Raw genomic sequence first — 12,538 nt, forward strand, 5'->3', positions numbered from 1 at the left:
CTATTGTGCTGTCTAGCTGCATCTTCCACATCTTCAGAAATTCGGTAATCTTGCATTATGTGGGTGTTTCCAAAAAGTCAAGTTTGGTTAATGCTAATGAAATACAATAGGATGAATATATAATAGAAACAAATTTGGGCTATATATTTGCACATTAGGGGGGGGGGTAAAAAGCAAAGCAAATATTAAAAACGTCACCTAACCTTAACTAGGTACCTTCCCCCCTTAAACCCCAAAATTCACAGTTTAATATCGTATACGCAATGAAAACCACGCTATCATTGCCTACTCCATAGCGGTTAACACGTCAAAAATGGGTTTTATCATTGCTTACTCTATAGCGGTTAACCCGAAAGGCCCGCATAATGCAAGAGTACCAGAAATTTTATCTACGGCCTCCACTTCACACAATATGTTGTTTCTCAAAGGTTACAGCTTCAAAACAGCTACACTTCCCAAGCTGTTTTGTGCCACATTATTTTAACGTATGTTTTGTTTATTTTAGACCCATGTACCTTTTTATAAATACAGCACACCCTGCAACCAAAAATGCCTATGGAGGTTGTTTTCGCTAAAAATAATTTCCAGAATTTTCCAAATTTTCTAAATTTTTGAAATTTACTCATTACTTTTGATTGGAAAAATATGTGCCCTAAATTTAGTTAATAAAGGGAATTTAGTACTACAGAATTTAGTACTAAATTTAGTACATTTATATTGCTGTGAAAGACAGAAATCGGAGAATGTCAGCTTTCACAGCTGAATATCAACAAGTACGTATGTGGAAATTTACTGGTGAGTGTTCATGGTGAATACTGACAATCATCAGTAAAAGTCGACATTCTCCAAATGTAGGTCATTCAATGTAACATACATACTTATGCATCCTTCATTGCAACAAAAAACAAAATCGCAATGTCTTTATATTTGTTTTTGACATAGAAATTAATACTCACTGAAAGTAAATTATAGTTTTTAATATCTGCGGACTGTTATGCCAAATATTCCATTTCCTTATTTGGCCCTCAGTTTGCAGTTATGTGGACAAAAAATATCTTATACTTTTAAACCAGTAATAAATGTGCATATTATAAATAGGCTACATTTTCTCGAAAACGGCACAATAACGTTTTCTGAAAATTGGTATACTCTGGTGTGAAAAAACGCCCTAGACAGGTACTGACTTCGAGAAAATTTGTGAACCCATCCTCCAAGTACCCTGAATATACTTTTCGTAAATCCTCAGCTAACTCAAAATAGGAACTAAAAAACTGTTAAAAGGAAGTTTGACAGTTGGACAAGGATGAATTTATATAAATAAGGTCATTAAAGGTTCTGAATTGGGTTTGGTTAGTATTGTACTTGATCTCCTATTCGTATCAAATTTTTATGCTTCGACTGTTTAATTACTTAGCCACCTTGTAGGTCAATACAACGTTGCAGGTTGACACAATATGTCAACTGATCTTAGCAACACGTTCAACTAAAAGTATTATTATTTTGACTAGATTTTTAGGGAGGTGTGAGAATGTGAGAAAACCATCATAACCTGACTAAATTGTAAAAATAACATACTATGACTTTTGAGCAATGATAAAAGTAACGAAGTATTAATTTTCTTTGTGTAAGGAAAACAAACCCAACATTAGAATCGAATAAGAATACCCTTGATCCAACAAGGTCCATAAAATGCAAATAAAAATACCGGACCGCTTCAAACTCAAGAGGTCAACGGCAAGAACATTACGCGACTTGAATCATATGACAAAACAGGGTTTTTAATAGAGAAAGTGGAAACTAACTTTTTGAACGAAGAATTATTATTAGGATTACATAAAAACTGGCCTCTGGCCAATGAGACAAGAATGACAAAATAAGACAAAGCTTAAAATAGGGATTCGGGAACAAAAACAGGGTAGTCTTTTTTGGAACTAACAACGAGTAAGTGTTTTACTTTGTAATTAAGGTAGGCAAAGTTTGAAGATAAAATTAAAATAAAAAGAAAACCTCTAAAAGATTTCTGTCACTTGGAGATAACTTTAATACGTATGTAGAAGACAAGAATAACAACTAGTGCTGAAGTCTAACATTTTACTATAAGTTGGTGATTTGGGTTTATAATTCGGTAATATTTTCACTTACCCAAGGCTTGAGCCATTTGCCAAAAACAGCATTTTTAAGGTTAGAATAAGCTAAGATAAATTTCTTCTCAGAAACTTAAAACTTGTAGAAGAAGCTTCAAATAACCGAGGGCTCAAAGAGGAGAAACAACCTTAACCAAGATATCAACCTTAGGAGAGCCTTTTGTGCTTCCCTTTTTCAGCCTAGAGTTCCTTAGAACTTAGCTTGACTTTTATAAAGACCTACTACCCATAAAATTGGAATTATCGGACAACAATAATACTTTCCCCCTTGAGCAGTCTTCAGACGTTTATACGAAGGAAAACACTGTTTTCTTTTTCATCATTCTTTCATATCGTTAAACCCATACTGAATGTTTATACAAAGGTGGCCTCAATGTTTCTACAGATAGGTTATGGAGAAAGGGCATAATATCGTCAATCTAAGAATTTCCAGACCTTTATGTCCAGATATATTCAATTGAGAGTTTTCCTTGCTAAAGTTAAAGCTTACTAAAGGTCCAAGGAACACAAACCCCTTTTTCAAGAAATAATAAGATGATCTCTTTTTTTGGGTTAATGTAAATTAGAATAAAACCAAGTACGGTTATTCCTAGCTTAGCTCAGTAATAGTTTGAACTAAAGCATTTTAATCCCCCGGAACTCAAGCCTTGACTAGCTAGTCAAGTGTAAATCTTTTAAGTAGAAACATTCGATAGTCTAAAATTAACTTAATCCTTTTCTTTTCGGTAAACATTTGTGGACTGAACAAGTAGACCATAAACATCAGACCTAGAAGATGTTTAGAAATACTCAACATAATTATAATTCGAATATTTTTCCTTTTATCTTCTTTTGTAATAAATATCAGTTGTCACTGAATTCTGAGTACGGATTCTTACCCCAAAGCCTCAGTTTATAACACGCTACTAAATTTTCAGCCCTGATAGTAGAGGCAACCTTACAACTGGTCGCTGCGGTACTCAAGTTCGGTGCAACTTTCGTTTAAGTGGGGGAAGATTAATAAAATTTATAAAATGTGGTAAAATTTAGTCCTCTGTTCCTGACAAGAAAGTGTGTGTTCAGTTTTCCAAACCTATCCCAGACAGAAAAGTTTGGAAAAAGTGTTCATTAAAGAAATTTTTAACCTTAAAGGGAAGCTCACTACGACAAGCACAAGAGGAGAGAATAAGAGTAGAAGAGATTGCACAAGCTAGAATAAACGCTTAACAAGAGCAGTATGGAGATACCCCAGTGGCAGGTAGGCTTCAGAACCTATTTGTGGAAAACGTACCTCCCATCTGGTTACTGACATATCCAAATGAAATCCATTCATGGAATACCACCCTTAAACGAATACAATGAAGATTTGTAAAAGATGATATTAAGGAGGCACACTTGTGCCTCTATAGATAGACGACCCACCACAATGTTAAGCGATTTCCAGTCCTAGCGGTCACAGAGAGACAGCGGTAATTGCATTTTGTAGCCCAAGCTCATACTAAGAAATGTGCAAAATTTCACCCCCCTCCGACTTTATCTTCATGGGTAAAAGCGAGCCGGAAGTTTCAACCCTCCGACCACAGCTCCCCTTTAACGTTGTCCGATTGGGCTGAAAATTAGAGGTTAAGCTTTTCTAGGGCATGGGAGCTTATCCTCTAAATTTCAGCTCAATCTGATCACCCCTTCCCTGTTTTTCAAAAAACAAATATAGCCACTTAAAGTTCATTTTTTTTCTTGTTAGCTACGTCTACAGGCCACAGTTGGCAACAGATCCGGGTGAATGAGGACTCATTCAAAGTAAAATTCGACCTGTTAGGGCCTTTTGAGATTTTAAGACCGAAAAAATTATCCCCCGAGTTTACATTTACGAAAAACCTCGTTTTCCTATAATAGCCCATGTTAAATTTTCCCACCACAGCCCCTCTTTAACGTTGTCTGATCTGGCCGAAATTTAGAGGATAAGCTTTTCTGGAACCTGGGAGCTTATTCTCGAAATTTCAGCTCAATCTGATAACTCCTTCCCTGTTTTCCAAAAACCAAATATCAGGTTTTTTGGGGATTTGCTTGCGTCAAAAATAGATTCCACATACTAAAAATACAATTACAATTGTGTCTCTTTAATAGAGCGGTCAATACTCCGGACGGTCCGGCAGGCCGCCCATTTTTGAGGCGTTGGTGGATGAGATTTCTTGCAAGCCGAGATTAAAGTTTAAAAAAGAAACTCAGTTTACTTTTTAATTTATCTGAAAAAAACTACGTTTTTTAAAGACTTAAGAGGCAGAGTTACAAGGTCAACCCTTTAAACACCCTGTAGAGAAAGAAAAGAATAATACACAATCATCTAACAGTTAGTCAAGCAATAATAAGTAATAAACTGTACAAAAACGTGCAGAAATTATTTGAAAAAAACTACATTTTCAAAAGAGTTAAAGAGGCTGAGTCACAAGTTCGAACCTTAAAACGTACAGGGATTAGAAGGTACAGTTGGGGGGCTGCCGCCCCCCCAAACCCCCCGCTTTCGCAGCCTTTAAATAAAATTATTTCGAAAAAAATACGTTTTCTAAAGAGTTAAAGAGGCTGAGTCACAAGTTCGAACCTTAAAACGTACAGGGATTAGAAGGTACAGTTGGGGGGCTGCCGCCCCCTAAACCCCCCGCTTTCGCAGCCTTTGAATAAAAAAGAAATTTTTTAAACTGAAAGTAAGGAGCGACATTAAAACTTAAAACGAACAGAAATTATTCCGAATATGAAAGGGGCTGTGCCCTCCTCAACGCCTCGCTCTTTACGCTAAAGTTTTTATTGTTTAAGAAAATAGTTGTTAGAAATTAAAAATTTAGATTAAATAGAGAGGCGTTGTTGAGGGTACAGCCCCATTAATATAAGGAATAATTTCTGTTCTTTTTAAGTTTTAATGTCGCTCCTTACTGTCAGTTTAAATTTTTTTTTTATTTAACGGCTGCGAAGGCGGGGGGTTTGGGGGGTGGCGTGTACGTTTGCCCCCAACTATACTTAACTATACTTTCGGCGTGTACATTAGCCCCCCAACTATACTTTCTAATCCGTGTACGTTTTAAGGTTCGAACTTGTGACTCAGCCTCTTTAACTCTTTAGAAAACGTAGTTTTTTCAAATAGATTTATTTAAAGGCTGCGAAAGCGGGGGTTTGGGGGGCGGCAGCCCCCAACTGTACCTTCTAATCCCTGTACGTTTTAAGGTTCGAACTTTTGACTCAGCCTCTTTAACTCCTTAGAAAACGTAGTTTTTTTCAAATAATTGCTATGACAAATCAAGCTCTTTGTTATACACGAGGAGAGATTCAAAAATTCGCAACGAGCTTAGACATTCCAAAAATAAGAGATTTAGATCATTTAGAAAAACTTCTAAAAGAAGCCTTTTTATATGAAAACCCATCTGCACAAAAACTACAAGAACTGCTCTCTGAGAAACAAAGGCCATCTGTGTTAGTACACCAATTTTACTTCTAAATTAGGGGAAAGGCACTAGACTATGCAAAAAATTCTCCTGGTATAAGAGCAAATGGCATTACGATGAGTATTTTTAAGAGAGGCATGCTCCCTTCCATTGGAAGAAGAGCACTAGAACAATCTAAGGCCTCGGATGACCAAGACAAATTATTAACACTTGCAAAAAGACTCGAAGCAATAAATTCAATATATAGGGACTTCTCAGATATGTCTTTGGAAGCAGCGGTAGTAGACTCAAGAGACAGGAATTCCACTAAAGAACCTGGAGTTAACCACAGAGTAGAATATAAAAACAAAGGCAATTATAACTATAAAAAAGAAAATTTTTAATTGTGAGAGGCTGGGACACATGAAAGTAGATTGCAAAATCCCAAAGTGTACAAATTGTGGGAAATCTCGACATTACCGGAAAAATTGTTGGCAAAAGCTAGCATGTTTAAGGTGCCAAGACTTCGGGCATAGTACAGACAAATGTATGGCACCAAATCCTATTGAAAAAAAAACTAATCAGGCAGGACTTAGAGGAGGTAAGTCCTAAGCCTAAAAATAAAATCACAAACCCTCCTTCTAACCAAAATGAAAATATTTGTTTTAGTGCGTTACAGGAAAATAAAACTGAACCAAGTTCTTTCCCATTTATGTAGGCTGCTAAAATAGCAGACCAAAATTTTGTAAAATGTTTCGTGGATAGCGGGTGCCAAAAAAGCTTGTTAAAGGAGGAAATATTTCAAAAATTTCCAATAGAGGGTCGTAGACGCCTCAAACCATCCTCCCGAAACGTGAAATCTTTAAGTGGAGAGACTTCTCTACTAATAGGAGAGATAAGTATAGCATTCTGCATTACAGATGAGGCAAAATGAAATGAAAGATTATTTTGGAAATTTTTAGTCGTCCCAGACATGAAATTCGACGTAATTATAGGATATGATATTTTAAACAAACTTGATTGTACGTTAAATTTAAAATATAATAAAATTCTTTAAGACCTGCTGTCAGTAACACATGGATGCGTACTGCCCTTTACTTTTACCTCTTTCTGTTTGCCATGGATAGACCCAGAGGTTAGGCATCTATTTCTGTACCCAGGATTGTTCCTTCTTATAGAAAGAAACTCCTCTTCAGTATTACTACTGAATTCATCCCCTTTCGATGTTTTGATAGCTCCGAGAATGTTTGAGGTAACCGTATTTGACTCAAATCCCTCACAGGGCCTGGTCAAACCAGTCTGGCTCGACTGTTCATTTCTACCCTCCTTAGACTTTTCATTATTTTTATATGTATCCTGGGGAAAATTTAAGCCTAAGAGTGTATTTTCTAATTCTATTGTTTCATTGATTGCCACCTTAATTTCAGGGTCTTCTAGTTGAAATCCCCTCATCTCTTCTTTACATATTCCAAAAAAATCAATCGGTTCCTCGTCTCTTAATAAGGCTAAATATTCTACTTCTAACTCATCAAGATTAATTCACCTATTTTCCTTAACAAATTGTGAGCTAGGGTGACTCAAATAGTCGGCAGGGTTCCTGCTAGTGCTAATGTGGTGATAAGTATACACATCGTTGTCTAATAGAACCGCAATTCTATATAATTTTGAGTGAAGATCTTTTGATCTTTTAAGATATGTTAGTAACGAGATGGGAGGCGCCCGCTCCACAAATAGGTTTTGAAGCCTACTTGTGACCCGGGCATCTCCATATTGCTCTTGTAGAGCGTTTATTCTAGCTTGTGCGCTCTCTTCTACTCTTATTCTCTCCTCTTGCTCTTGTTGTAGTGCAATTTCTAACTCTTTAATTTTGTTTTCATTTGAACTCATGATGGGTCTATTCTTTTCAACTCTTAGTTTGGGAAACGTTTTGACCCCTTATAGCGTTTTAAGTCGCTAAAATGGGTCTATTTATAAATTGTATGAGAATTTTCTCAGTACCTTGATTTAAATTTACCCTCAAGTTTAGTATTATAATTACACACACTTGAAGATGATTAACCTATGGCCCTATTTAAGTAAATTATAGACGATTCGGATGCTAGAACTTGTAGCAAAGAGAAAGAAAAGGAGAGGAAAGGAAGAATCTTAGGAAGATAAAAGGCTGTCTGAACTTCCCTTTAAGGTAAAAAATTTTCTTTAATGAACACTTTTTCAAAGTTTTCTGTCTCTGATAGGTTTGGAAAACTGAACACAAACTTTCTTGTGAGGAACAGAGGACTAAATTTTACCAAATTTTATAAATTTTATTAATCCTTCCCCACTTAAACGAAAGTTGCACCGAACTTGAGTACCGCTGCGACCAGTTATAAGGTTGCCCCTACTATCAGGGCTAAAAATTTAGTAGCGTGTTGTAAACTGAGGCTTTGGGGTGAGAATCGGTGCTCAGAATTCAGTGACAACTGATATTTATTACAAAAGAAGATAAAAGGAAAAAATATCCTAATTCTAATTATGTTGAGTATTTCTAAACCTCTTCTAGGTCTGATGTCTATGGTCTACTTTTTCAATCCAACAATGTTTACCGAAAAGAAAAAGATTAAGTTAATTCTAGGCTATCGAATGTTTCTACTTAAAAGAGTTACACTTGACTAGCTATTCAAGGCTTAAGTTCTAGGGTATTAAAATCCTTTAGTTCAAACTATTGCTGAGCTAAGCTAGGAATAACCGTACTTGATTTTATTTCAATTTACATTAACCCAAACCAAGAGATCCTCTTATTATTTCTTGAAAAAGGGGTTTGTGTTCCTTGGACCTTTAGTAAGCTTTAACTTTAGAAGGGAAAACTCTCAATTGAATATATCTGGATATAAAGGTCTGGAAATTCTTAGTTTAACAATATTATTCCCTTTTCCCCTAACTTATTTGTATAAACATTGAGGCCACCTGTGTATAAACAGTCAGTACGGGTTTAACGAAATGAAAGAATGATTAAAAAGGGAACAGTGTTCTCCTTCGCATAAACGTCTGAAGACTGCACAAGAGGGGAAGTAATGTTGTTGTCCGATAATTCCAATTTTCTCGGTATAAGGTCTTTATAAGAGTCAAGCTAAGTTCCAAGGAACTCTAGGCTGAAAAACGGAAGCACAAAAGTCTTTCTTAAAGTTGATTTCTTGGTTAAGGTACCTTCTCCTCTTTGAACTCTCGGTTATTCGAAGCTTCTTCTACAAGTTTTAAATTTCTGGGAAGAAATTTATTTTAGCTTATTCTAACCTTAAAAATGCTGTTTTTGTCCAAACGGCTCAAGCCTTTGCTAAGTGAAAATACTACCGAATTATAAACCCAAATCACCAACTTATAGTAAAATGTTAGACTTCAGCACTAGTTGTTATTCTTGCCTCCTACATACGTATTAAAGTTATTTCCAAGTGACAGAAATCTTTTAGAGGTTTTCTCCTTATTTTAATTTTATCTTCAAACTTTTATCTCCAAGGGGAATTCAGACAGACAGTGGTAGCCTACCTTTATTACAAAGTAAAATACTTACTCGTTGTTAGTTCCAAAAAAAGACTACCCTGTTTTCATTCCCGAATCCCTATTTTAAGCTTTGTCTTATTTTGTCATTCTTATCTCATTGGCCAGAGACCAGTTTTGATGTAATCCGAATAATAATTCTTTGTTCAAAAAGTTAGTTTCCGATTTCTGTATTAAAAACCCTATTTTCTCATTTGATTCAAGTCACGTAATATTCTTGCTGTTGACCTCTCGAGTTTGAAGCGGTCCGGTATTTGTATTTGCATTTTATGGACCTTGTTGGATCAAGGGTATTCTTATTCAAATCTAATGTTAGGTTTAGTTATAAATCCTCCGAAAAATTTGATCAAGTTTAGGAATAGATATCGTGTTCAAAATATCCAAAACTCAAACAACTGGGGATGACAAAACTCAAAGCTTTGGAGGAGGATTCTAGACACAATAAAACGCACTGTGTGTGTGCTGACTGTCAGAAGCACGTAACATCGGTACCTAAGGAACGGCTGAGGGTGTCAAGTTGAAAATTTCAGAGGATGTTTAAGAGCTATCGGAGGGTTACCAGCCCCTTGGGCCTGTCGCTCCCCCTTCTCATCAACAAATTCGCGGCCCCATGCATTTGATAGATGGTGTTGTGGTATTTTAGTCCCGAGTAATATTTTTATTCTTTTACTATCATTATATTCCTGATTATTAAAAATCCACGTGCATACTAGTTTTTATGGAGCTATACTAAATGTGCGTTCGAGCCACAATATAAATTTACATAAACAGTAGCGAAAAGTCCTATACTTTTCATTGAAGATTTTTGACACACATTAATCTAGACCTTTGTTCATGACTCCGCCTTCGTGCACGCGCAATGACAAATTTTTAGCGCATTGAATGCCAAGTAGCAACTGAAACTATTGCTATGACGCAGACGGATTTTTCTTTTCCGTGCACTTTGATCTGTCCCATTTCTGAAGAAGCTTTTCGCTACTGTTTATATATATTTATATTGTGGTCCGAGCATTCCGAGATTACTTGTACGACAATCCCGGTTACTTATCCTTAAGTGGCGTTCACATGCTTGTCTAGCTAGAATCTCATGTCTAAACACGTGTCTGGCCAGAAACCAATGTATAGGAATCTACCGCTCCCAAGAAGAATTCGCTCCCAAGAAGAAATTTAATAAACATGGCCCGGTTATTAAAGACAGTGTAGCTGACTTAAAAAATAACTTGTACAGCTGACTTAATTATAAACACTTGTATGATGTTGAAGTCACTTGTTGCTTATTAACTGTCTCATTGTTTCCAGCAAACAAGGTAGGTAAGAAGAAATTTATTAAACATGGCACAAAATAGAAAAAGAGTTTGCCCAACAATGGTCAGAAACCCGATGATGTTGATTGGAAAGAATTCAAGAAAACACAAAAGAAGTTGAAAGAGAAACGCAAGGAAGGCTCAGAGCCATCTAGGTATCAGTTGTCCGTTATAGCAAAGGAAGTTTGGGAAGAGCAAGAAAGAGATGATACACCTGAGGCTAAAAAAGCTGCACTGTGTTCAAATTTGTACTCTACCTTTATAGGAAACTTTAACGAGGTATTTCATTTTGTTTTAATCCAATATTTCAACAAATTTCTTTTATGTTGAACGTGCTCCCTCTCCACCCCAATGCCATCTCAGTGCTTAAAAATAAGTTCGATGTATCAGCAATAGCTTATCACAGCAGTTGATATTTCAACTTTTTATTTTTCTTAATTTATGCATCTGTTGAAGGTGCCTTATTTCAACTATTTTTTTTTCTCTTCTTTTTCGTAATTTGTGGTTATGCTGAAAGTTAGATTTATCTGCAATAGCTGATATCAATAGTTTATATTTCAACGATTTGTTATATGATATCAATAGTTGATATTTATTTTCCTCGTCATTGTGCTCTATTCTCCTTATTGTGCTGTTTTCTTTTTGTCGCCACTGTGCTATTTACTGTGCTATATTTTCTCATAATTGTGCCTCATAATTTGTGCTAGTGTGGATAATTATATTCCAGACTACGATAAAGATGGTAAGAAGCTTAAAAGACAACGTGGATGTTCCGAAATGTCGTGTTTTATAAAATGCTTTATTGAAATGGGCTTATTTGTATGTAAGGCCAATAGATTGTCCAACAAAATCAAAATCCATTGATAGTGATTCTCCAGGATAGTGTCTTCTGTATACATATAGTTTTGCTCCTCCAAGGACAAATTAATCAAATATCTTGATTTAAAGGAAGGATACCCAGGTTTAATGAGATCTTTAGAAAATTGAGAGATTTTAGAAAAAATAGGGCTCTTGAACATGCTGAACATGAGCTGTAATTTTCATCAAGATTGCAGCCATTTAGGGGGTGTTTCTTTCCATTTTCTTTATCGTCTAAAGTTTAGTTGTTTTTTTTGTTTTTTTTATAATAATTGCTTATTGTCCTCAATGAAAAAAAAGGATCTTGGCGTAGAAGGTTTTTAGAGGCCCTTTTATATTAAGCAGATTGCAAAGCAATAAAAGTGCCGTTGTATGCAATTTTGTATTACAGAACATTGATTTTGACCTAAATATGACCGAAATTCCAGGAAATGAAAATTCTGATATGGCTGTTTGAATTTTCGAGATCCAAAATCGAGGGGAATCACATTTTAGTATGGGTGGCACTACTGTTGTCTCCTGTTTCCCAGGGGTGATCTTATCGAACCAGAAGTCATTGATAAGCATCGGGGGAGGGCTCATAAACACGAAAGAGATCGCGCCTGATTAAAGTACAATTTTCTGTCACAAAATAACAATTTTGGCCAAACATAACTAAAATGCCAGTGAATGACAATTTTGAGATACCCACATCATCTAAAACTGTTTGAAGCCTACATAAAATTCACCTCTTAATAAAATCTCTCCCTTCCTCTTGAAATCTTAAGATTTGCAGTTTCCTTATCATTTGTCTTCCCAAGTGTGCTTCGGACAATGCTCATCTACAGTACTTCAGTCCTCTAAGCGTGTTAAAATAAGTGCCTCTAGCATATACCTGAAAACGCCTTATTTTACTGCTGCAAAAAACTTCTTATAATGCTTTATGTTCCCACTGTACAAAAATCATTAAATTTTTGTGTTTTTAGTAAAGAGCTAATTTTTCAAAATCCTACAAATGTACTGAAATGTTTTGTTTTACTATGTTTAAATTAGTTTTGTAGATATTTGCTACAGAGGTTTTGAAGGGGTCATTTTGGGTGTTTTAAGTTTCAACTTCACTCTTTACTTCCATCTGAAAAACTTGTTTTTTTTATTATTAAATAACAAAAAAACAAGTTTTTTCAACTGAAGGGTATGAAGGGTATAAGAGTATGAAGATCACCTTTTTTATTTGAAAATAATATGTTCAAAAATGATTTACGTTATGCTTTGTTGATGTTTGAGTTTTTTTTTGTCAGTAAGTAATTGGCTATTGTTCTCTAAGTTTGTGATT

General features: G+C 35.5%; 1 protein-coding gene across 1 annotated transcript in view; it reads left to right on the plus strand.

The window, feature by feature from the left end:
- Window positions 1-12,538, plus strand: part of LOC148943354 (uncharacterized) — a 463,023-nt gene that overhangs the window by 5,873 nt on the left and 444,612 nt on the right. The window contains exon 3 of the mRNA XM_089101108.1: window positions 10,438-10,647. Coding sequence (XP_088957234.1) covers window positions 10,438-10,647 — 210 coding nt within the window. The remainder of the gene's footprint in view (window positions 1-10,437; window positions 10,648-12,538) is intronic.

Source organism: Artemia sp. Qi Xiang Cuo, chromosome 15 (assembly GCF_049724085.1).
Source record: "Artemia sp. Qi Xiang Cuo chromosome 15, ASM4972408v1, whole genome shotgun sequence".
Lineage (NCBI taxonomy): Eukaryota > Metazoa > Arthropoda > Branchiopoda > Anostraca > Artemiidae > Artemia > Artemia sp. Qi Xiang Cuo.